The sequence below is a fragment of the Hydra viridissima genome, unplaced genomic scaffold (assembly GCF_058129835.1).
Source record: "Hydra viridissima isolate aposymbiotic clone 2 unplaced genomic scaffold, HvirCarnegie_v1 scaffold_1, whole genome shotgun sequence".
NCBI classification, from domain to species: domain Eukaryota; kingdom Metazoa; phylum Cnidaria; class Hydrozoa; order Anthoathecata; family Hydridae; genus Hydra; species Hydra viridissima.
In genome coordinates, this window is record NW_028324300.1 from 25,430,865 (window position 1) to 25,455,205 (window position 24,341).

The 24,341-nt window shown below is 28.6% G+C and overlaps 1 protein-coding gene across 1 annotated transcript in view; it reads left to right on the forward strand.

Moving 5' to 3' along the window:
* The first annotated feature begins 14,765 nt into the window (after positions 1-14,765).
* LOC149894093 (uncharacterized) overlaps positions 14,766-24,341 on the forward strand; it is a 43,729-nt gene continuing 34,153 nt past the window's right edge. The window contains exons 1-5 of the mRNA XM_090077078.1: positions 14,766-14,868; positions 16,892-17,020; positions 17,928-19,262; positions 22,780-23,330; positions 24,256-24,306. Of these exons, the coding sequence (XP_089933204.1) occupies positions 16,897-17,020; positions 17,928-19,262; positions 22,780-23,330; positions 24,256-24,306 (2,061 nt within the window). The 5' untranslated portion in view covers positions 14,766-14,868; positions 16,892-16,896. The remainder of the gene's footprint in view (positions 14,869-16,891; positions 17,021-17,927; positions 19,263-22,779; positions 23,331-24,255; positions 24,307-24,341) is intronic.

Below are 24,341 nucleotides of genomic sequence, written 5' to 3' on the forward strand. Positions count from 1 at the left end.
GTGTAACAGAACAGAAAATATATTTTTCAGGTACAGCTTTTCACCCTGACTTCAAATATCATATTGAAATTACGGTGTAAGCTCTAGTTTTTATGCAGTGTAATGATAGAATTTATTATGTTTATGCATGTACTATACATAGATTACAATAGAAAACGTTTAGTCATTTCACCTCAGACACTCTAGGGTGTTTATATGCTCGCTTGTACACAGCGTCTAGACATTCTCTTACTACTCTCCAACAGTACTCTTCCATCACTGAGGTACCCCATCGACCCTAGTACCGCTTTTCCATTTCAGCCATCTCCTGATGAAAACGCTCACCATGTTTGTTGCTCACGTCCGCACATTTGGAAGGGAAGAAGTCTAGATGACTGTGTAGAAAGTGTAGCTTCAATGACATATTTCAGTGCAGTGTCCAACAGGCTCTCAACAATTTCCTGGTAATTAGGAGCTCTGTGAATCCCCAAGAAATTCCTCGTACCGATTTAAAAATCTCCCAGGCAGTCTTCTCATCTTCTTCAAGGGTGTTTTCAAAATGAGTGTCCACCATTAGCTCGCGTATTTGCACAGCCTTGAGATTTGTCTTCGACGAGTCTATAAACAGTCTCCATTCTTCATTCGCATACTGAAACTTTAGTTCATCTATAAAACCAGCCACATAATGACAGTAGACAATTTGTTCTGACATTGAAAAGTACGGTTTAAACTGACAGTGTCTGCTGCGAAATACACTTATTCTAACATCATCTTGAAGTAAATTCCACTGTTGCAATCTGGATCCTAATAGCTCAGCCTTGCTCTTAGATAGTCCTAAATCCCGAACCAGATCATAAAGTTCAGTTAGAGAGATTTGATGAGGATCATCGACAACTGCAGTGGGTATAATGTCAGATCTCCAGAAGATAATGGCTCTGAAGCTTCTAAGTTATAATTGGCATCATAACCATCACTGAACTCAGTCGTTGTTGGTCTGGCACTGGAAGACCTTCACCGTGGAGCACTGGTTTCAAGGCACTTGGAATATTTGGATATTGTATTGATTGTGTCCACTTCTTTGTGATGCCATGATCTACGGAGGGTACTATGCAAAAATAGTAATTGGTTACAAGATCAGTTGGTTCCCTTTAAATCATGGGTACTGCAAATGAAATGGTTCGTCTTTTGCCATGTAACCAGTTAGATATCCCTGCACTACAAGAAGTACACTAAATCTTATTAACTTATAACCAACGTACAAATGGTAAACTTTCTTGATTATTGGTGTGATAGAATGTTTCTGTGAAACCACTGTCACTTTGCCACAGATATAACAGGACAAATCCGGATTTGTTGACACACTTTCTTGGTATGTTTGATTAAAACTATTGAAATAATATCACTATATTTTATAATAAAATCAAAAGCAAACAGATAAAACAGTTAAATTTCATGAAAAACATGTGAAGCAAAGAACATAATCAAAGAAGAAGTCAACACATTCGATAAAAACCATGAAATCAATCGACAAGACCTCTAGCAATAACTTTGAAACTAGAGCTAAACAAAATTTTTAAATATCAAATCTGTGTTCAGCACCTTTTAATTAGTATATTTCAGCTATTTTTACTTTTGTTACAATATCTCTGTTGACCAGTGTAAAATAGATTATTACATTCCTTGAATCACAAGAAAAATGACATAAATAACAATAACGGATTATTGCAGTGTAAACCTTTGAAATCTTTATACAAGTTTTATGAAAAAGAGAAAGTTTTGATGAAAGTTCTCCCAACAAATTTGGCAATACCAAATATAAAGACAATCTGGATATTGAATTAAATAATGTTAAGGTTTAACTTTATTGTATACACAAGGTATATTCGGTAAAGAATTAGAATACTCAACAAAGAATCATTAAAACAGTGGTCATCTTTATTTATATGGTTGCTCTTGATGTTAAGAATGATATAGATGAGTTGTATAACTTAAAAGTTATACAACTCATCTGTTCTAATTTTCAGCTTGTATTTTTGAAATTCAAAAATTAAAAGAAACATTTTAAATTCCAAAATAAGTATATAACCACCACAAACTCCTTGAGTAAAGATTCATCTATGAGTCTTTAACAAGGTTCCAACATCTTTTTGTAAATGCCTATAGCAATGTTTATTGAGAAATGAAAACAGATCCTCCAAGGACTCACGATATATACTGTGCCTAACTACCCACCTTGCTGATTCGATGTTTAAACGTAGCGGTCTAATTGATGAACACTGCTCATGTCGCTACATTTTTGCTGTAAGCTAAAACGTCTCCAAAGTGAAAATCTAGTCTACCCGATACAGCAAGATCAGCACTGGAATGTTGCTTCGAACCTAGCATTTCGGTAATCTCATACTGGGTTCTCTAACGCTAATGCACTTTTGTACCCACTCCACGCCATATTTTATTGCAGATTATGAAAGGTCTTTGTGTAAAATGAAATAAAATGGTATCAATCTTAATTTTTGACTAACGCATTAAGTCCATTAATTCTATATTGAAAGTTGAACAAATTCTAATTAAAACACAAATATTCGCCATTTTTTTAATGGAAGATTTTATTCAACTTAAAGCAATACTTAGTACTCACATGGTTTACACATAAAAAAAAAAAGAGAGAGAGAGAGAGAAGTTGCAAGTAACTTTCAAGACGCATGGAATTTCTTTAAACAAAAAACCGCATTTATCCCATTTTTAGTTCCTGTTGCGAATCTTGATGCCGCTACATTGCGTCCTATAACTATGGATTTGCTCCGGTTCAACAGTGTAGAATGACACGTGGGCTGCTTACAATAACTTACCAGCCTTAGCTTATGCACGGATGAATTTTTTTGCATGCATTATGCATGCAAAAAAATCCATCCGTGCAAAATGTATCGCCCCTCTAATGCAAAGCATGCATTATGCATGTTTTGCATTAGAGGAGCGATACATTTTGCGAGGAGGGAGAATTAAATTAAAAACAACGATCGGAAATGACGCAAACAAAATTACTCGTCAACTCTTCATATAAATATGTGATAAAGCAAAAAGAATTAAGTTAAAAACACCAACTGAGGATAGACGTACTCACGGAGACTCATATCAATAAACGATAAAGTGGAAAGAAGAAAAGTTAAAAAAACAACTGGGAAAAGACGTAAACGAGAAGGCTCGTAAACGATAAGGCGGCAAGAAGAAAAGTTAAAAACAACGAACTGGAGAACACACAATGATTTATCAATCTATCACGTAAGTAAATGATAAAACGGAAAGAAGAAAAGTTAAACCTGTCATACAAATAAATAAAAAGGTATCGCAACCGGAAAACAAGCAAAAACTATAAAAGCTCAAAAGAAAAAGGCAAAAGAAAACGATTCGAGTCTAATGGTTAAAAAGGGGAAGACGGAGCTTTAAAGAGAAGTAAAAGAGAGTTTTTAACAAAGTTTTTAAGAAGAATTTTAAAGAGTGAATTTTTGTGATCGAAAAATACTTTGATGAACAAGCAGTTGAATAAAAGAGGAAAAGAAGAAGAGATGTTAATTAAAGAAGAACTCTACCAGGCGCTTTGTCCCTTTTTGGCAGCCACTTTGGCATCCGTTGCTTCCATCGTTACTGATATTGGTAAAGGCGTTTTACTGGTAAAGGCGTTTTATAGGTAAAGGCGTTTTACTGGTAAAGGCGTTTTATAGGTAAAGGCGTTTTACTGATGTAGGGAAACCCACAAGAACCGAAATAAGGAAACTTTTTTACTTATGGGTTTATTACTAGTGTTTTCTCTTGTAAAATGCCTCGTACTAGCGGTTCACAAGCTGGAAATTTTTTTATCACTTATAACAACCCTTATAACAGCTTATGATCATCTTCAATTGATGGAGTTTTTTTCAGTTAATAGATGGAATTATGTGTTTGAGAAAGAACGAGGTGTTTATGATACAGAGCAGTTTCCAACATATATACGCGTACAAAGACGTGGTTATATACATAGCATAGTGGAATTGTTTACTTATTTTGGTTATCATCCTCATAAAGAGGTACGTTGTAATGCGAATGATTCTATGGTTTATTGGTTAAATGCTATTATGAGAATATCTGATGATTTTTAGAATGATGTTCGTGAAGAGATTTTACCGCGCAGAGTAATTTGGTGAAGTATAAGCGTAAAACTGATGAGAGTTGTACCGCGAAAGAATTATGTCATCAAGAGAAACATTTTACTACATGGTGTGTTTATAATAGGGCTCTAACTCAGTATGCAAATAATAAAATTAAAGATAGAGCATTTAAAATTGTTTGTTTATGCGGATTTCTCCCCATTTCTTTTAATAAAATAAGCTGCATGGGCTTCACAAAGCTTGAAACTTGTAACCAAAGCAAGATATTCACTTTTTATTAAACTCACCGCACACTAAGCAATATGAGTCTTTTTTTAGTATACAACAATTTTCGGAGCTCCAGTGACTGTGAAAAATATTTTCTGCTTTAAAAAAGATAATGAGTTTTAAGAAAATTAATTACTATTAAAGTTTATTACAAGCGACAATATATCTTCAAAGTTATGCATTTTAAAGACAATCAAAATGAGAATAAGAAAGAGATGGAGTATAGTTTTAATTGCGCCATGGAAATATGTTGTAGTAATGGGAGGGGTTAGGATCTAGAAATCTCATTTCCACACAGCTCATCTTCTGGTACAAAATTTTTTTTTTTAGTTCAATGGCTTTTGAATATTGACACGTATCAAATATTTTTAAGTTTTCTAACAAAAAATAAAATTGCCATACCAAATGTCCGTAATGATGACATAATGATAATTTAAGAACATGCCTCAAGAGTATGTTTTTATGAAACTTTAATACAAAACCCTTTTAGGTTAACTCTAACTTTAAGCTTAAGTTGCAAATGTAAGTCATAAGAACAGAACCAGAAAACTTCAACACACTACCGTTTATAGTTGAAGAGATATCATTTGCTTAAACTGGTTCATTGAGAAAACATTTATTTTGAGTGAAAAAAATGTACGTTGTTATTGGTACAATGAGCATAATAGTTTATATCTGTATTGTATATTTTATTTAGCACAGAAAAAAAAAAAAGCTTTAAAGTAACACAGACCATGACTTTTATTTTTAACGTAACGCAGATTTTTTTTTATTTAAAACGCGTTGTTCGCCTTACATTTTTATGGTACTTATTTTTGTTCCTAAATTTTTGAACTGGCGCATGCGCAAATGCAACTCTCTCTTTAAATGAGATTAAGTAACATTGCAAAATTTTATTCTTCCAAAGAAATCAAGACCTATGTCATGTCAAACCTATGCCTGATTTCTACCATTACATTTCCACCGCGCCTAAAAAAATGAACAAAATCATCTGAATTTCGGAGAAGCAAAAAGTAGTTAAGCACACTTGTCCGAAAATGATAATAATTACTCTGAAAAGCACCAGAAAAACCCTTTGGTGGGAACAATATACACACCTTCCTGATATGATAAATCCAAAAATTGAAATCTTTTATGACCGTCCGAGAAAAAAAATTCACTTTGAAGTTTTCAGCTTAGACAAAAAAGTTGAAAAATGCTGGAAATGTAACATTTTTTATCTTTGTAGTAAAAAACAAAAATAAGTCAGAAATTGTATGTTGACTGCTTTGAGAATCATAATAAAACAATTTTTGCTTTTCTAAACATTTTATTCTCAAAAAATACAAGGTTATTTTTTCTTATGATATCAAAACTTTCTTCACAGCACTTTTCATAACACATGTAGACGCAAGTTTTTTGATGTTGTTTGACAGTCCAGTGTTGTTTTGTATGCAGACAAGATCTTGAGCTCGTAGAAGTGGCACATCACCAAACAGTCTCTTGGGGTTTGAAGGACCTTTAGGAAAGAAATTTGAAAAACACCAACATGAGACACTTAAAAAGCAGTGGCCTTGTTAAAATGCAAAACATTTTATGTAGTACTTTTACTGCTGAAGTATTAAGCAAGATTCCCTTTACCTAGAGGAATTGGCATGGGACGGCCTCAACCACTTTGCGCAATCCTGACAGTTCCATGATTTGAGGACTATTTCGCTGAGATAACAGTTGATGCAATCTGTTCACTGGCTTTTGGATCCTTTGAAGCAAGTTTTTTAAGATTTTCTCTTAAGGTGTATTGATTGCACTGATGTGACACTCCTCTTGCAACAAGTGTGAGACAGTCTGAACATCTTCTTTGATTTTGTGAAACTCCTGAAGATTCTGATTTGTTCAAAGGGTGCTTTTGAAGTGCTTTCAAATGACAAATTCGACAAAGTTTTGGGAGAGTCACATTTTCACCTTTGCACCTTTTTCCTTAAAGAACCCTGCAGGTATTGCATAAGAAAAGTCAAGTGTGAATGAAACTGATTTCTTGATTTGTTCAATCAAAAAACTTGTCAATTCTCGAGTACATTTGTTCAAACATAGGAAACAAACTGTTTTCCTACAGTCCTCATGTTTTTTAACAGAATTTGACATTTTTGCTTTGAAGTTAAAAAAAAGTTGTCATGCAAAATTTAACACTTGACAAAAATTGCTTTTTCCTGGAATTACTAAAACTTGTTTAGAATTAAGTATTACTCACTAGGGCTTTGTAATGATAAAAAAATGTTTTCAATACAATTTCTGACTTATTTTTATGATTTTTATTCCAAAGATACATATTGTACCATTTTGCAAACTTTTTGGACAATGCCGAAAACTTCAAATTGAATTTTTTTCTCGGACGGTCATAAAAGATTTCAATTTTTGGATTTTTCTTATCAGGAAGGTATGTATATTGCTCCCACCAAAGGGTTTTTCCGGTGGTTTTCAGAGTAATTATTCTCATTTTCGGACAAGCGTGTAAGAGAAATGCTTGATATTTTTTCAATATACAAAATTTGTATACAATTAAAATTTTTTATTTCAAATCTATCAAAATTATGCAAGTAACGTTTTCCACTAGAAATAGAGATAGAATCAAGAGCCAAAACTTAGGTTTACAATTAGCCTGTATAAAATATATCCAATAATAAATTACAAATCATCGTCTACAATTTTTTGTAAGTTTTGAGTCAACGAACTCATTAGCAACATATACCAAATTTTTTCTGTCAGCTCCTTGTAAGAAGGTTGTGTCAGCGATAGTATACCGATAGTATTACTGAATCGCTTTTGCGACATAGTAAAAAGTAAAGGGGTCATAGCGTCCATGGTCCCTCCCCTTCCCTGTAATGTAGGCCCTGATACGCTGTTAAAGTTTTAGGTTCTTCTGCAAAAGTGATTTTTCAAAAAGATTATCGCTTGATAATAGAAATTTTTTTTTGTAAAAAAATTTAAATGAGGATTTGAAAACGACGATTGAATGGTCTTCGCAAGCACACAACGTTGAAACAATGTTGAAATAATGTTGATCAACGTTGATCAACGTTATTTCAACGTTGTTTCAACGTTGTGTGCTTGCTGGGGTGGAATGAAGATGTGGTTATATTGTTAACCCAAATAATTTTGAAGTTATTTCAAACAACTTATCAATACTTATATCCAAAAACTCTATCAAAAGTAGGTTCATTTTATATAAGAAATTTTATTCTTTAAAAGAACTTTTATTATTGAAAACAAGTTTAATATTTTAAAGTTGAAGAGTTTTGTATTAAAAGTTCAAAAACTGCTTATCTCATCTTGAACTAAAACGGCTTTAGATATTCACATTTTTATTGTTTAGGGCCGTTTTATAACTGTAGAGAAAAGAAAAGGCACGATGTAGACCTTGTTTTAACTTAATATTAAAAGGAGCGAAATTTATTGAAATTCTGAAAAAAATGGCTGAAAGGGTTTTGTTGATTTTGGATTCTATGGAATGTTTTGGATTGATGTTGTAAAATAATTTTACATGCAAATTCAACTACACTTACAATTTCATAGCAGCATGCATTGCGAAGACCATATGCACACAGATTATCCCCTGTTATTGTTTAAACATGAAAAGATTAAATCATGCTAACTTGAAAACCATCTAAGAACCTGACATGAATAAAACAATGCTCGTCTATGATCGCACAAGCAGGAGGAAAATTTCCAAAACTTTCGACTTTTTTTGAAAGCCAGTTCAATCTTGTCAATTCCTAGGCACTAAAGACTTCAATCAAACAGTGCACGTAGCTATAAAGTTCTTCTTTTTTTAGTAATATTTTTAAAAAACAGCTAAAATGATTTAAGATTCAACGCTTTAAGGGTTGAAAAAAAATCAACCAGATAGTAAATACTAATAAAAAAAGCCCCGAGAGAATTCCTCCCCGAGAGATAACATAGCATCTTTAGTGTAAGTGTATAAATGATGTGTAAAAAAGTTTATCTGGTTTTAAAATTTTTACCAGTTACTGTTTTCTTTTTCCCTTTCCAGAAATGAAAGTTTTTTTCAAGATGTACTTGTCACAAATTAGAATTAATGCAAATTTTTACGTAACGCTTAAAAGTGCTAAATTATTTTTTGTCGAATCACAGGTGCCAAGTGAATATATTTGAAATATAAGACATTTTTTTTTTTCTTTTTTCAGTTTTTGTTGAGTCTGCTTTTGATCCATGCTTTTATAGAGCTATATTATATTTTATCCCTGGAATAGAGAACTTTTCCAGTTTTTCTAGAGTTTCTTATTACTTTATTATTTTTTTGGTTTCTTTAGTATAGGAGTACAAATATTGAGTAAAACAGTTTAGGGGTTTTTAATTGCATTTTGTAATCGATTTCTTTTTCCTTTTGTTATGTCATCTTTGACGTCATGACAATTTTATACAATGCGAGTTTTTACGTAACACTTAAAAAACACTGAAATATTTTTTGTTGAAGCGCAACAGCTGGGTAGTTATATGGTCTTAAATTTCAAATTACGGCTTGCATGTCTTTTTAATTACTTAGAGTTATGTATTTTAGATGCCATTAAGATTTTAGGATTCCAGAGAAGGTTCTTTTCTTTCTTCTTTTAATTATTGATATCAAAAATTATTTTAAAAAATTTAAAGTTAAACTATTTTTTACAATTTTTAGAAAATATTACAACTAAAGACAATAATTCTGATTCTTTTTATCTTTTATCTAATTCAGAAATTAAATGTTTTAGAGAACGAAAATTCGACAAATAAGAAAGCTGACGCATTTTGAATAAAAGAGGTCAAAAATAAGAACAAGGAGTTTCGTGCAAAATGCACTTTAAAACTGCTTTCAAGTCGATTACACTTTTTTATATCAGAATAAACGATTGATATTATTAAATTCAACATGTATGCTCCCCCTCCCCCCCTGGAAAAAAAAATCGCTCTCCTACTTGTTTTACTTCTTTTACTTATCACGTTAACTGCCGCATGTTCAGCCGCTGGCCAACAACAACATATTTTGATACGCCGCTCTACGTTTTACTACGGTCATGGCCGCCGAGAGAAATTTCGGGCCCCGGGGAAGTTTTCTTAAGGGGCCCTCATTATGATCAATTACATACTCAGGACCAAAAGAAGCATGCTCTGGTCATTGTAAATGAAAAATAAAAGTAATTAAATCTTTTAAAAGTCAAAACTATTTTAATATTTTAAAAATTACTTTAAAAAATTGTTTGTACACGCGCGGGGCCACGGGAATCTTCCCCGTCCACCCCCCACCCCCCCTCTCGGCGGCCATGACTACGGTATATGCCTCACGCCGATGCGTTCGTTTGTTTACAAATGCACGTGCATGGTTAAAGTGTACTACAGCCAAATTTTACATTTGTTGAATATTTTTACTCATACGTGTTAAAGGTGTTAAGAAGGTACGAACAATTTTTAAATTATATATTGTCAGTGTAGAATGATTATAAATATTAAAAATAATGATTTATATTTTTATTCTACTGTGTGTAATCCAAATTATATATTGTCAGTGTAGAATTATTATAAATATTAAAAATAATGATTTATATTTTTATTCTACTGTGTGTAATCCAAATTTTGAAAGCGATTTTTCTGATGCTTCCAAAATTTTTTCGGAAAATTTGATTAATGATGTCGAAGAAAATAAAGAGGAAGATAATCATAACCAACCATATTCTAGATGGACAGAAGTAATTGGAGAAAATCAACAAGTTTTTCAATTGGATGAGCTTATAGGGTTGAATCCTAATTGGAATTTATCGAAAATTACGGAATTCATCAGCTTATTTACTTTTTGCAATAGAAGACCTATTAGAATTTATGATCACTGAGACAAATCGAAATTTTACACATGTACTGGAAAAAAATAATATTACAAAAGCAAAAAGTAGAGTTGCCTGTTGGAAACCAATTGATGTAACAGAAATGAAGCACTTTTTGGGAATATTACTTTATATGGGATTTAGACATGTACCAGAAAAATTCTGCGCGGACATTGTAAAGGATATTTATTTAACTATTGTATTTCGATATCGAATTTTATATATATTTTGAAAGTACAAATATTAATATTATTAAATTTCACTTAAGAAAGCTTGTGAAGTTTTGTACGTGAGAACACACGCACTTTACGTTTTACACTCGACATCTGCTTTTGCACAGTCTTCGGTTGGACTTTCTCAGTAGCTCTAATCCATTTATTTTTGAAGTCTTTAATGTTTTTGGCTTCTTTTACATTGAACCTTAGTTTTCTTTTGACAAGAACCCAATATCTTTAGGTAGGACGCAGTTCGGGACAATTTAGTGGAATGCAGTGTTTTTCAACGAAATCTACTTTATGTTCTCTAAGCCAGCTTAAAGTTGTCCCAGAGTAGTGACATGATGCTAAATCGGGCCAAAATAACGGGTTACCCGTGTGTGTTTTTAAAAACGGCAAAAGACGTTTCTTGAGGCATTCTTTTATGTATAATTTGGTGGTCATTGTTTCCGTAGTCACAAAACAAGAGCTTCTTTCACCACATTCACAAAATGCTTGCCAAACTAAGAGTTTTTTAGCGAATTTTTGCATTCCAATCCATTTATAGTTGGAATTCACTTTCTTGCCATTAGTTGCTGAATAATATTGGTGTCTTGGAAGAGATTGGAAATATGCAGTACAATAAATTTCATCGTCAATAATCAAACAAGAGTTTTTAGCACATAATTTTTTATAGAGCAGCTTTGAGCATCGATTGGCGACATTTTCTTGCTTTTTTTCACGACGAGGAACTTTTTTCTTTTTATAAGATTTATAACCACAATTTCTATTTACTCTTTGTATAGTGGAAGCATTTGTCTTAAATTTATTCGCTAAAGTTCGAACAGAAATCTCGTCTTACAAAACATTTTTTTCTTCCACTTCCTGATTTTCTTTTGATCGTACCAGTGCCCTTAAATCGTTTCACAAAGCTCTGCACTGTTCTCAAAGCAATCTGCAGCTTTTTAGGGATTGCTTTGTTTGATACATCAGGATTTTTAACGAGAAAATGCAAAATATTTTCTCGCTTCTTATCTTGATTTGATGACATTTCAATTAAAACTAGTTGTTTTAATAACAGAGTGGTTTAAATTTTGAATAACATTAATACAATGACATGGAGTACAAGTTCTATATACAAAAACAATGTTGTACCTTCAATGTTGTACCATTAATATCCCACTTCAATTTTAAAATATAAAGATATAATTCAGCCAGATAAAATAATTGCAGTAGACGAAAGAATGATACCATTTCGTGGCCGATTACGAATTAGACAATATGTACCAGCAAAACATTTTTTTAAATGTGTACCAGGAACATATTTTTTTAAAGTGTGTGATCAAAGAGGATACACATACGCGTTTTCCTTTAATGAAGGCAAAAATGAACAGAATGTAAAATCTCTTTCCACAAATATCATTCTTAGTCTCTGTAAGAATTATCTAGATCAAGGAAGAATTGCTGTTAACGACAACTTTTTATATATTTAGTATTCCTCTTGCCCAAAATCTTTTAAAAAGAAAAACTCATTCCTTGGGAACCCTTAAAAAAAACAAAAAGAATTTACCAATGGATATTATTGCAATAAAAAATTGACTGAGGAGCTAGGATGTAAAGAAGCAGCAAAATTGCCCAAACGTGTTATCACTTATAGTAATATATATCCTGATAAGCCTTTTATTTGAATTGTATGCTTTCCTAGCCATTTTTAAATTTTTTTAGATATTTGAAATGTTTATAGATTTATTATTCTTTATTTATCTTTCAATAAATAACTTTTAAAGTTTGATGAAAACTTCATTTGTGTTACATATATCTTCCTCACTGTGGCGCCGAATCAAAAATACACAAGTTTTTATATATGCCGAATAGTTTATATTGATTACATTTTACATCGGCAACAAGCAGCCAACGTAAAATTTAGTTTTAAACCTTCAAATTCAAATGTCCACCGATATGCTATGCGGCGCCTACCACTGATCTCTATAATAACTGGATAGCGCATCTCTAATATCAAAATTGACGCCAAAATCGCCATATTGGAAAGCCCCAGAACGCTGAAATCTGATATGTGTATTTAAAGCGTTAAGCCGAAAAACAGAACTTGAGGCTTACGGGAATTAAATTTTTGGGGCTTTCCAATATGGCGATTTTGGCGTCAAAAAATTAGAAGTTTTGCTCGGAGTTGCGCTATCCAGTTATTATAGAGATCAGTGGCGCCTACGCAATACGTGTAATTGTATGCCGGCTATACAAACTTCGCTAAATCCATTCGCTTAAAAATAGCAGGCGGCAGTTAACGTGTTCATAGATTTATTCTGAAAAGTAACTTAAAAGTAATAAATGTGTTATTAAAAATACGATGATACTTTTTTACATTTAGACTGTGAGACCAGGGAAACATTTTGTGTTTATTCAAACGTTTACTTTTTGAATTTTACTAATTGAATCTCTTTTAAATCGATTTTATAAAATCTTTGCAAACTTTGGTTGTTACGTTTGGTTGTTATCTTATTTTTACTAGCGTAATTTTTTCTCATATTGTTTATCTAACTCTAAAAAGATTATAAACAAAGATAATTGGTACACAACGCCGCCATTTGGAATTCGAATTGAAGATTACTACAAACTTCCTTTAGGTGTGAATTTAAAAAATGCTCAAGAAGCGCAGAACAAAAAAGTTTGAATGTCAAAACTGATTTATGCATGCAAAATCTCGAAAGAAAATGCCAAGGAAAACCATTATCATTAGCTGATCTGAATAGATCTAATAATTTTATAGGTCGTCTTAAAAAAGACTAAATCTATAGGTGCCGTTTATTTATTATCCTGACGTGATGGAGTTGTTGAGTGATGGGTAATAAAACGTTTTCTTTTATATCATATTAATTATAATTGTGTTTTATTTTATATTAATGTTTTTAAACAAACAAAGTTATTGAATATCGAATTAAAGTTTACACAAAATTATCCAAGAAATTTACATGCAATAAAAAATTTTAAAAAATGTAAAAACTGTCCACAGTAACAAAAAACTCCACAGAATTCAAACGTCAGAAAAATTGTTTTGGCCGTTTTCTCAATGTTTCAACTGATTTTGGTACACCACACGTATAAATCTCTAATATCAAAAGTAATTCCCCAACTCTCTCTCCCCAGTTGAATCTCAAAAACAAATAGCTATCAATTAAAAATGGAGCTTATTTGAGCAGCTGGAATTTATATTATTTATACTCAATTTCGTACCAGAGGTTGGGGGAGGAGTTTTAGGGTGGGCTGAAGTACATATTTTATGTTATGTCCATTAAACCAGGGGGTGCCAAACTCTAATCAAAGGAAGTCTAATTTTAAAAAAACAATGTACTTCGTTCTTTGATATTTTGATTCTTTGACTGTCAAAACTTATTCTGCAAATAAAATGAAAAATATTCGAGTCTATTTTTGTTTGTTATTTACGGCTTTGAATTGCTGTCTCGTCAGCGTTTTTACTTTTTTTTTTGAACACGTCAAAATCTCTACAGAGTCCTCAGTATTTGGTCCTTGTACTAAACTTGCGGCACCTTAATTGGTTTCGTTCAGTGTAATGAACCTCCCAATCTACTAGATTTTGTCTCTTTTTATCAGATACATCTTTAGGAAACTTTTTTGAATATCGCAGAGCGCCTAATAAAATTTTAGCACAGATGATCAAGTATGAATAATATCGAGATATTGAAGTCCTAATTAAAAAGATACACGAGGAATTGTTCAACCAAATCTCGAAGTTTCTTAAAAAATCAAAAAGAAGAAATCTTAAAAGAAAACAAGAACGAAACAGACATTTAAAACACATTCAACGCGAGTAACAATTATTACAAGAAATTTATTCATAGTCCAAAATAATTTACTTTTAAACTGATATTAAAAAAAATCCCTGTTTCAATTTCTAGGCTGAAACAACGAAAAATGTAAGAAAGTAAATGAAAGTATGTCAATTTAAAGCGATAACAGTCGACAAAAAATTGTCAAAACGACAATTTTTTTCACTTTGAATTTCAATTTTTGTAGCTTGAGCATAATGTTTTGCCTCCGTAGATTTCTCGTAGAGAACACAACGTTGCAATTTTAAATCTTTACTCATTAAAAAACTCTGCCCTACAAAAATTTCGCCTTCAATTTATACCTTACAAATTTCCTCAAATGTGCTCATAAAAAAAACCGTCTAAACTGTATTTACAATATTTCAACGACACTACGTCAATCATATCCGCTTTACGCAGTTACTTATACGCAATTCAATTATAGCCTCATAAAAGCATCACAAGATCGTGTTCCCCTCAAGCTCTCTACGTAAGTATCACATGACCGCAGGGATTTTACTCAAAATATGAACAGACAATTTGTTTAGAACAGTGCAAGATCTCCTCAGCCTCTTTGTGCTCTTTCCTTAAACAAAATTTGGTATGATAATAAACTAATAGATAAATTGATAAATGTTTCATTGGAGTGTCAGTCTTCTCAGGTTTTTTTTTATATGCTCTTAAAATTTCTTCCCATTATTTTGAAAAAGTGTTGATTTAACCATATCTTAGGGCAAGGTCGATTTTGCAAGCTAATGATATATCCAAATTTTTTAGTTTCAATATTTTTATATAGTGCATTTATGTATGCAGGTATTTTGCTCAAAATAAGCATTAAGTTAAGAATTACATTTGGTTTGAGAATTTTTCATTAAAGCCATTCATTCTGAACATTTCTTCCAAAGTTACTTTTGGTGTTAGAAAGAGAGTTTGTTTTTGCATTCATTGAGATCTTTTTTCTAAGCAATTAACATTTTTTCATTTTTTCTATCATTTAAGTAGCCATCTAATATATTTATTCTATTACATTGCCTTAATGTGCAAGAGGCTAAGTAATTAGATCTTATTTCATAAAATATTAATAATTGTTTGTTACATTTATTTCATTGCCTCATATTTGCTTCTTGTTCACAGTTAGTTTGTTACAGGAGAAAGAAGCCATGTCAATTTTTTGGTTTCGGTTCTGATGTACGATATACAGACCAATTAATATGTTCAGTGTTTCAATCTTCAATCTCTGAATCAAGATACTCACTGAATGTGACAATTTGCTAAATTTAGGTCACTTAAATCAAATAGATAAAGTTCAACTAGTCTGATAAACAATAAAATAATACAAAAAGAAAACCTCTTTAATTATTTAAGCTTTTATTACTTTAAAAATATTTATTTTTGTACTTGACCATACATCTTTTGCAACTGTAAACTTCTTTCAAGTTACAAGTTGAATATCTGTTTAGAAACTTAAAATCAAATTAAATGATGTAGAAAACAACTTTGCTGAATATTTTTTATTTATAAAAAAAATGTTTAAATAGGCAGGATGCTTGTTCATGTTTTTTTTACCAGTTATTGGTATGTATTTTTTTCATGTATGAATGCAAAAAACATTTTTTAAAACAAAGCCTAGTTCTTGTGAATTAGTAAAATGGGAAACTTACAAATATCTTTTAACTGCCATATCTTATATGAACAAGTTTAAAAGAGTATATTACTTTTTATATTTATATTATTACTTTCAATCAAGCATAAAACAACTATGTTGAATATTTTTATAAAAATGCTTTTAATAGGTAGGATCTTTGTTTTTTAACCATAAGTTGGTCTGGATTTTTTTCATGCATTTCAGAAAACATTTCAGAAAACAAAGCCTAGTTTTTGTAAATCAGTAAAATATGAAACTTAGAAATAGCTTTAAGCTGACATGTTTTATGTAATTTTTAAGTAATATTTTTGAAGAGAGAAAATTGTTTCAAGTTCAAAATTAAGGTAGCATTTGTTTGAGTAATTTAGGCTGAAACTGCAAATCATGTTTTTTTTTCTTGATCAGATCAAATTTTTTTTCTTATAATGATACTTTTCTTATAATGATAAAATCCCTACTTTTCTTCTTACTATTTCTTTGTATATTGTTGCTTATTACTTTAAAGTAGTTATAAAGAATATTTTGTGGAAAAGTGCAGTTATTTGAAAATTATTTGAAGAACATTCAAATATTTCCAAAAGGAAATGTTCAAACTTTCTCACAAAATGTCATCAAGTCTAATAATTAGTTTTACACTACTTTAACATATAAGTAAAGTTAAAAAGATGAACAGTTTTTAAAAAGGTGCTTTTGTTACAAAATAAGTTAGTTGTTTTATTAAGTTATATTTTAATCTTGACAGATTTTAATCTAATCATTTTTTATTGGTGACTTTTTAAATAGACAAAGCTACATTTCAAACTTACTTTGTATGGTGATTTCTCTCCCTCATTATTTAGAGTAAACTAGTTATAACAACAATATTAGTATCATTTCTTTCCTGGTCCAAAAATAAGACTTAAAGTTACTAAATATTCAGATTTTTTTATTGAAATATTATTTTACGTTAAACATTTTAAAACATTCTTTTAACACACAGGTATAATGGGTAACACTTCAATTAAAAGAACGATAAAACAAAGCAGTGTTGGTATCCAAGAAACTGATAGTTATCTACTAAATGTTATTGGCCCTAACAATTCACCAGCAAGTTCTTTGGACTATGATGGTATAGTATATATAAAAGTTTGTTTTAGATTTTCAGCTTTTACCATCTTATATTTGTCACAAGTATTTATAGTTTTTCTTTTTATCTATAAAAGTTTTCAAATTAAGGAATATATTTGTTAAAATTATATGAACATTAACTTATAAGTTTCAAACTGTTGCAAAAAATTTTCAATTTTTACAGTTTTAAATGTCATATAAGTTAACTTAAGTTAACTTAAATGACATTTAAGTTTAAGTTAATCTCAAGTTAATAATAAACTCAAGTTGATAATAAAATTAAGTTTATAAGTTAAACTCAAGTAAATTTTTAAGTTAACCTAAAAATTTACTTAAGTTTGACTAAAGCAATAAAATATTGCTTAAAACATCATTAGAAAAACAACTAATGGGGTTACATGAACGCTTTGTGTAGTTGAGTGAATGCATTTAGGCCCTTGTCAAGTTCTGATGTATACTTTATAAATTTGAGGTAAAACAAACATTAGTTTCAACTTAAAAAAGCAAAAAAATATCATAATCTACCTTTTTTTTTTTTTCGAATACCAATAACACAGTTAGATTGCTTTTTTTCTACTATCTAAAGAACCAGTTTTTTGGTGTTACATTTTTCTCCTCTAAGACTTCATACACTTTTTACATCTCTAAAAGTTTTTTTAGTATTTTAAGTTCTTGTGGTTTCTTTACTAAAACTTCTTTTTTTGCATAATTTCTATATCTTTATATATCAATTCAGCATTATCAAAATGCTATTTATCAAACACCACTCTACCTGTTTCTACTTGTTTCTGCTGTTTAAAAAGAATACGAGTACTATAAGATTTTTGATTTTTGATTTTTGATTTTAAAATAAAATGAAAATTTTTTTTTTAGAAATGTAAAGTAAAATTCTTTTTTTGTTCTTTCAGATATTTGTGAAGCACTGAAAAGGTTTTATCTTAAAACTTATGGAAAAATGGATGAAATAGTGCATTTAGTAAAAACTCCAGCTAAAGTTGAACTTTTGAATAAGTTCATTGAATTGACTGTAGTTGATGCAGTGGAAGTGGAAAAAGATACTGTGTATATTGCTGAGCGAGAGTTTCTTAAGAAACAAATGAGCTATAAGCCAATTAAGTTTGATGAAGTATTTTCAAAAGAACTATCCTTACTCTTGATATCTGGTATTGCTGGTATAGGAAAAACTTGTTTACTCAGAAAATGCTTACTTGACTGGGCTAATGGTACCTTATGGAAAAATGTGGATCTTGTTTTTTATCTTGAATGTAGAAAGTTAAATCAATATCAAAATATCAATAATATAGATGAGCTGTTAAATGTTTTCTACAAAGATATTTTCCAAGAGTCTGATGTTTGTAACCACTCTTCAATATTGTTTGTGGTAGATGGGTTGGATGAGTTTGCTCACTTAGATGAATTAATAAACCATAATCCCCTTAACCCTAGTAAACATCCCATCACTAATGCATTATCTGATGCATTGAATACTCGAAAACACAAATGTGTTGTCGCTGGAAGAGTTGGAGCTATATCACAATATAAATACAGAGTGACAGAATGTACAGACAAGTTAAACATTCAAATAATGGGTTTTAATGAGATTGGAATTGATGAATATATTGAAAAATTTGGCAACAAAAAAGAAACCATTAAAAGTGTTCTTAAAGAGTCTTTATATGCTAAAGCCATGGCATCTGTTCCATTTTATTTATCAACTATTTGTGCAGTTATTACTGCAAGTGATTTTTATTCTTTCAATACTATGACTGAGTTGTATTGCTGTATCTTTTTATACTTTTTTCAAAAACACATGTGTAAAAGAAATGAAACAGTTTATAGTATGATGCAAAGTGAGAGTAATAAGCAACATATTTTAAGAGTTTGCAAAATTGCATGGGAGTTGTTCAATCAAGGTAAAGTTCTTTTCTCCCAAGATAAAATGAAAGGCATTGTCAGTGACTTTGATGAAGTTCAATACGAACTTTCAGGTTTCATTGAAAGAGTTGAATCACAACTTGGTTATCAATATCAGTTTGCTCACCTCACTTTAATGGAGTTTTGTGTTTCAGTTCATGCACACATTTATTTGAGCCCTAAGGAGATTATAAGTAACAAAAAGTTGCGCAGCTGTTTGCCTATGATCTGCGGGCTAGCAAATGAAAGCAAAAGATGTTTTGTGAGATTACTTGCTAACTTGAAGAATTCAAACGAAGAAAGAAATTCATTGCTAAACGATGTACTCAGTAAGTTTATGAAAATTGTTAAAAAGTTTTTATTATAGTTTGTCTTGAAACTTCATTATTAGTTTAACATGTTTATAAAGATTTTAAGGTTTTCTTAACTTTTTGTGCAAGTTTAAATATGAAATTGATTTTTTATTACTTTTTTTTTGAGGATAAGCAGAAGAATGCTTAATTCTTTATATTTAAATATATATAATGTAAAATAAATAAATATAAATAGTAGGTTTTTTTTAAAAAAATATACTTTTTGCAACTGTTTAAAGAAAAGTTTAAAAAAATGTGAATCAAAAATGTTTTTATCTGTTAGATTTCTTATTATATTTTATCTATGACATCTCTGTTTTTAAAATTAAAGAAACTGTAATTTTAAAACTTGTAATATTTAACATATGTTTTACACTAAAATTATCTGAAATAATATTTTAAAGGAGGATATATTATTCAGTATTTTAAAAGCATTCCTCATGGATTATAAAGTAGGTGTAAAAAAAATGCTTAAACAATAGTAATAATTATAATTATTATTATTATCATTTTTATTATTACTATTCTTATTATTCTTCTTCTTATTATTATTACTATTATTATTATTATTATTGTTATTATTATTATTATTATTATTATTATTATTATTATTATTATTATTATTATTATTATTATTATTATTATTATTATTATTAGTATTATTATCATTATTTTTATTATTATTATTATTATTATTATTATTATTATTATTATTATTATTATTATTATTATTAATATTATTATTATTATTATTAATATTATTATTATTATTATTAATATTATTATTATTATTATTATTATTATTATTATTATTATTATTATTATTATTATTATTATTATTATTATTATTATTATTATTATTATTATTATTAATATTATTATTATTATTATTAATATTATTATTATTGTTATTATTAATATTATTATTAATATTATTATTATTATTATTATTATTATTATTATTATTATTATTGTTATTATTATTATTATTATTATTATTATTATTATTATTATTATTATTATTATTATTATTGTTGCTGTTGTTGTTGTTGTTATTATTATCAATATTGTTGTTACTGTTATTATTATTGTTTTTAATATTATTATTATTATTATTACTGTTATTATTATTATTACTATTATAATTATTATTATTATTATAATTATTATTATTATTATTATTATTATTATTATTATTATTATTATTATTATTATTATTATTATTATTATTATTATTATTATTATTATTATTATTATTATTATTATTATTATTATTATTATTACTATTATTATTATTGTTGCTGTTGTTGTTGTTGTTAATATTATCAATATTGTTGTTACTGTTATTATTATTGTTTTTAATATTATTATTATTATTACTGTTATTATTATTATTACTATTATAATTATTATTATTATTATAATTATTATTATTATTATTATTATTATTATTATTATTATTATTATTATTATTATTATTATTATTATTATTGTTGCTGTTGTTGTTGTTGTTATTATTATCAATATTGTTGTTACTGTTATTATTATTGTTTTTAATATTATTATTGTTATTATTAATATTATTAATATTATTATTATTATTATTATTATTATTATTATTATTATTATTATTATTATTATTATTATTATTATTATTGTTATTATTATTATTATTATTGTTATTATTATTATTATTATTATTATTATTATTATTATTATTATTATTATTATTATTATTATTATTATTATTATTATTATTATTATTATTATTATTACTATTATTATTATTATTGTTGCTGTTGTTGTTGTTGTTAATATTATCAATATTGTTGTTACTGTTATTATTATTGTTTTTAATATTATTATTATTACTGTTATTATTATTATTACTATTATTATAATAATTATTATTGTTATTATTATTATTATTATTATTATTATTATCATTTTTATTATTACTATTCTTATTATTCTTCTTATTATTCTTCTTCTTCTTCTTATTATTATTATTATTATTATTATTATTATTATTATTATTATTATTATTATTATTATTATTATTATTATTATTATTATTTTTATTATTATTATTATTATTATTATTATTACTATTATTATTATTATTACTATTATTATTATTATTATTACTATTATTATTATTATTATTATTATTATTATTATTATTATTATTATTATTATTATTATTATTATTATTATTGTGTGTGTGTGATTTTCAGTATAAAAATTCAGTATTTTACTAATTGTAGTGTAAATGGCGTTGCTGTCAGTTATGATTTCATTTATTTATAAAGTTTGTTTGTTAAACTTAGTTTTCAATCTGACAAAAGTCCATCAGCAGATTTTTGAAAAAAGTCCTTCAGCAGATTTTTGAAAAAAATTATCATAAGGTTTGATATAAAAGTTTGATACAAGAAGTATCTAACTCTTTTGTCAAAGCAATTTCTCTTTCTCTCTCTCTCTAAAAATATCTCTTCCCCCACCCACCCCTCACCTTTAAAGTTTTAAGGAATTATCTCTCTTAACTACTTTATTCGTTAATTTAAGTATTAGAAGAGGAAAAAATAAGAAACACAACTTTGAATTATCAATTACTTTCAAAATAAATCCTTCCATTTATTTAGGGACTTACTTATGGATATTTGAAAACCCACATAAAGTTAAAAAAACGAGGAAAACACTGCAGCCCCACTTAGTCAAAAGTTGCACCCTCTTAATCCTGTCCTTCAATAAACTGAAATATTTTGTCCTTCCCTAAGACATAAGGTTGTGGGCCAGCTTTTTCCTACCCAGCAAGAATTAGGTAAGAAACAAGAAGACGCCGTGCATATTTCTATTATTAATTTTATGGGAAAAGCGATTAAAAATTCAGTTGATACAATGACTCTATGTTTGTTTGTCTGAAGCTATAAATTCAGTTGATACAATGACTTTATCTTAGTTTGCCTGAAGCTATAAATTTGAAAAGTTTGGATTTTTTTGGTAACACAAAGATGTTTAAAAAATATCAAGAAATCTTTTTCAAAGATTTCTTGATTTTTTTTCATCTTAAAACTAAATAAAAAGTTTACAAAACGATGACCATATTATCTTCGTGATGACCGGTTCTTCTTGTGAAAGTTTTTAAAAATAATTTCTAACCGTTCTGACAATTTTAATCAACTGTTATCGCTTTAAATTGAACTGCTTTCTTTTACTTTTTAACATTTTTCGTTGCTACAGTAACAGAAATAGAAACCGAAATAGTTTTATCTTAGTTCATACGTAAATTATTTTTTATCTAAAACCTCACGCGACTCGAAAAACAAATAGCACACTCTTTTCATGCTTTTGACTAAGCTTCTGATTATCTAACTTGTTATTCGTATTTCTATTGGTTGAAGCCCAGCTAAAGTTTGAAGGCGGCGTATGACAAGTTTCAAAGAATGTTTAAATTATTTCGCAAATGATTTATTTGTTAATAATTATTCTTCAGATAACGACAAGATGTTCATGGAATGCTTCTTTGAAGCGCAGGCGTCGATTACCGAGGACTTGAAAAGATCAATCGATGAACGTGTGTGGTGGATTGTTATACACGATGGAAAAACAGCTCATGAAGTTTCACATGAGAAATATTTTGTGGAAAAATTTTTTGATGCTGGATGCAAGTTGGATGAATTACGTGTTTATAAAAAGATTTTATCTGAAGATGAGAAAAAACTTCTCATTTTATGCTCGACCAACGTTCGTGAAGTCTGGTTATTTCATCCAGTGAAAATCGATGGATGGACTCCGAAGCATAAAATTGAATGGTTGCAAATATACATTTGTCATACTTTAGTATCAAAGAACGAGTTCGAAGTTTTCGTACTCCCGTGGATTCGACTCACTGAAGAATCAATTCTTGATCTTCACGACGACACGAACTTCATCGACGACATTTGTGAATGGCTTCGTGGATCGAACTTCAAGAAGTTGGTGATCAAGTACCGTGGGAAATATTTTTCTACCATCGAAGAGTTTAAAGTAAGAAACATGAAAAATGTTTAATATGTTAAATAAAAAATAAATACAAATGTAAATATGTAAGAAGTATATGTAATACAAGAAAGTTTTTATAACATCGAAGAGTTGAAAAAGTTGAAATGATGTACGAAATACTTTTGATTGTTTAAATATTTTTAATATGTTAAATAAAAATGTAAAGTTTATAATTAATGCAAGATTTATTTATGAAATGAAATATTAAGTAATTTTAAGAAGAAAAAAATTTTTTTAAAAAACTTGGAACATGGGAAAGAATGTACAGATTATCATTTTTATTTAATGTTTTTGTTGCGAATATTTATCTATTAAAACTTAATGAAATTGTATAAATACTTCAAAAAATAATAGAAAGTGATATGACAATAATAAAATAATAATGGAAATATAAAAAAGCTATGTTGTTTTTTTGTTGTTGTTGTTGATGGTAACTTATATAAAAAAAATATTCGTGTATTTAGGGATGAGATTCGATCAGAACGGAAAGTGCTCTTTTATGTCAAAAAAAAAAAAAAAAAAAAAAATCGAAATACAAACTGACTAGCGAATTTCTTAAAAGTTTTGAACACTGATCTCAAAATATAACTGGATAGCGTGTCTTATTGTTTTTTTTTTTTGTTTGTTTGTTTTTTTCCAAAAAAAGTTGAAACCAAAATTTACCTCTCAAAAATGTGTCTGCTCTTAACGGTGACCGATGAACATTTTGTAACGTTTTGCAGAGATAACGAAAGCAGGTAATTAAACAGTTATAAAATAAAAATTAAATGATATAAACTTTCAAAAAATTGAAAGAAACGAAATGATTTTTTAAAAAAATTAGATAAATAAGGAATTATTTATCTATTTCTTTTTAAAAAGTTAAAAGTATTCAATATACTTTTTAAATACAATTAAAAGTATTATGTTTAATTTATGTGTCTTTTAGTTCTTAGTTACCCGATGCAGTGTGCGCTTGAATGTTGATAACAACTGCATGGTGAGTGCCAATGGTGTCTACCTACAATTTTGATA